The sequence below is a fragment of the Pagrus major genome, chromosome 18, assembly GCF_040436345.1.
Source record: "Pagrus major chromosome 18, Pma_NU_1.0".
Classification (NCBI taxonomy): domain Eukaryota; kingdom Metazoa; phylum Chordata; class Actinopteri; order Spariformes; family Sparidae; genus Pagrus; species Pagrus major.
The window spans coordinates 36,057,183-36,060,290 of NC_133232.1; the positions used below are offsets into that span (position 1 = coordinate 36,057,183).

A 3,108-nucleotide genomic window follows, 5' to 3' on the forward strand; every position below is an offset into this window, starting at 1 on the left:
GATTTATGATTTAATGAGAGAGAGAGAGATATCCCCCTTTTTTAAAGTTTAATACTGTGTTTGTCCATTTAAGTTTCCTTGCTATTTGAAACCATTTTCATGTATGACTGTTGATGGCCATGCTTGTTAATACCTCTGTCCTAGTAACACATTCCAACAATAATGCTTGCAATGACCATGCATAAGCCTTTACATGATCATTTGAATCTTGCATTGTTACCCATGGACGTCATATTAAGTTCTCATCGACATTCTCATGTTTTTGAACATTTAAAATCTCTTAAGCTTACAGATGTGGCAGTGCTCTAACCTAACATGTTGCTTCTATGTTTGTGTATGGATCCCTGTGTGTGTGCGTGTGTGTGTGAATGTGTTAATGTTCGCATGTGTACACGTGACTTTGTTCGTTTAGATGACCTTTGGGGACGCCATGAGGAATAAAGCGAGACTTTCCGTCACTGGGAGTACTGGGGAGAATGGTCGGGTGATGACTCCAGAGTTTCCTAAAGCTGTCCACGCTGTCCCTTACGTGAGACCTGACATGGGACTAAACGTCAGCCTGACAGATCTGTCCTGATCAATGAGAAACTTCTGAGTGCCTTACAATGGTTTCAATAGAGCGATTTTTCCTTTTTTTCCTGTCCTTCCCTCCCTTCTTCTCTTCCGGCGCTTTTTTTCTGTCTCTGTCTGGTGAAAAAGGAAAAGGTAGGAGATGGAGGCTTCATTTTGTCCCACACAAAGACTGGTATTGTTGCTCTCTGTCTCTATTTCTCACCGTGTAAATCGCCTCCCTCTCTGGCTGGAATTACATCCCGGAATATAAAAGGGAGGCTCTTTTTTTCTAAACTGATGACACCATGCTTTCCTATCTATCTGTCTGGACTGGACTGAGATGGAAATGAGGGCTTGATTGACGGCAACGGCTGCTTCTGGGAGTCAGAGATTCAGTCATCTTTACTGTGTGTGTGTGTGTGCGTATGTGTGTGTGTGTGTGAGAATGCATTTGTGTGTGAAGAGCGTGTGGGGGTGTGTGCGTCAGGGGAAGATGTCGTCAAAAACACACTGTTTCTGTAGCCACCACCGCCAAACAGGATTTTCAAGCACACTTGATATCATCTGCATTAAGATGTGAAATTGTCCTTTTTTTCTAAGAAAATCTACGAAAAAAGTTTATTGCAAAAAAAAATATTTTTATGTATTTTCACAAAATAGCTTTTAAATAAACTTGCTTACATACTGGTTGGATATAAACATCTTAATGTGTGATAAAGAAAGAAAAAATACTAAACAGCTTCTAGTTCCATATTTTTAAAGCCAAATACATACAGTATGGGGGTGAGATGTTGAAATCATGTAATTAATTCCTATTCTAAACTTTCCTGTATATTTTATTCTTTAACATTTGGTGTTGATATGAAATATATGTCAATGCTTGACATTTGGAATCAATCCTTCTATGTTTTTTCTTGTTAGAGTCGGTGCAGCGAGTTTTGCTTTATACTTTCGTCTCTTCGTTTGCTTCAGTGCTTCTGTTGTTTGTATTTTTTCTGACGAGGACCAGGGTTGTTCTACTTTTCAAGAGGAAAATGAATCTGTTTACACGCCATGAATGCAAAACAAAAAACAAAAAATAGTATGGTTATGGTATTCTCGCATCACATCTTGAAGTGACATCAAAAAGAGGCATCAGCATCCACATGGTTTACGTGGTGGTTTCAAATGCCAAATAAGTACGAGTGCCAAATTCTAGTGCCAGTAGATATGAATATAGTCTTAATATAATCAATCACTGTCATCTCAGTGAATGTAAATGATACATTCTGTAACTTTTGTAACTAGATGTACAGTTGGTGGCAATGAAAGTGCTAATACAATAGCCTTTTCGCTTTGTTTTCCAGTCTCCATGTATTTTGCATTGATCTGACAATGAAGTAGCACCAGTTGCATGTTGTTGCCGCAAATACTGCATAAGTTTATTTCATTACTGCCAAACATGCGTTTTCATTTTAATGTTGAAGTTGTGAGGTTAACTGTTTGAAATTGGAAATACAATGTTAGACATATATACAATATATACATATATACATATATTTTATATAAAAAGTTGAAATATGAAAAATTATAGCCCCTTTTGATTCTAGCATCAAAGCTACTGTCCTTCCATTAAATATGAAATTTGGTTACTTATTCAGAGAAAAGTTTTGTTTTTAGTTAGTTTTGTTAGTTATGAAGTCTTACCATAAGTTGCTTATAAAACTTATGCAGACGAGCACTTCTAATTATGAGACACTTCAATTTATTTTATTTTTTTCTGAAATTGACCTATGAAGAGTCCTCCACTACAACACAAAGGGAGGTGAACTGTACTATTATTATCACTGTTGTTTTTGTAATCAACAATAGAAACATATACCGTAGTTGCTTATCAATTTCATCGCATATTCAGGCTATTCTCACTGACATTTTGTATATGGAATGTGTGCTAACTTGTTTATTTTTTGGGACTCTTTCTAAATAAAAGTGGCTGATCTCTTGTTATCTCTCAGTGTGCGTCATTTATTTAGGACGAGGTGTCGCTAATCTCGAGTGAGAAGTGATGTGATGTAATATTTTGGTTCAATCCTGCCAATTACAACAACATCTCAGAAGACGGACAGGTTTAATTGAGCTGAAACATGATTAGTTAACTCATTAAATGCAACAGTTGCTGCTGTATGTTCTTCACACAATCAGCAGAAAAAGATGAGCTGACACATTTAATCCATTTTTATCTAAACTATCCAAAACCAAAGTTAAAGATTATTATGTTTTGATGGAACAGCATTATTTGGCAGATGTTAATAGTCCTCCACATGTCCATGATCCAACTCAGGTGTTCAGTATTCAGCCTGATTACATCTCTCCTCAGGATGGTGTGGGCATGTACAGACTGACTGACATCACTCAAACTCTCCTGGTAAAGACTTTGCACACCCACATGAGCTTTCAACTGCTCTGGCTGACGAAGCTCTAGCGAAAGTTAAGACAGGAAGATGACTATTTCACTTCACGCCCAGTCCTCAGTTTAATTCTTATAGCATCCTTTCATTTGCTCCTCTCACTCATGCT

General features: G+C 37.2%; 1 protein-coding gene across 3 annotated transcripts in view; it reads left to right on the forward strand.

The window, feature by feature from the left end:
• gria2b (glutamate receptor, ionotropic, AMPA 2b) overlaps window positions 1-661 on the forward strand; it is a 62,870-nt gene extending 62,209 nt beyond the window's left edge. For all 3 annotated transcript variants that reach the window (XM_073487445.1, XM_073487446.1, XM_073487448.1), the window contains one exon: window positions 413-661. In XM_073487445.1, the coding sequence (XP_073343546.1) occupies window positions 413-577 (165 nt within the window). In that variant the 3' untranslated portion in view covers window positions 578-661. The remainder of the gene's footprint in view (window positions 1-412) is intronic.
• Window positions 662-3,108: the final 2,447 nt, after the last annotated feature.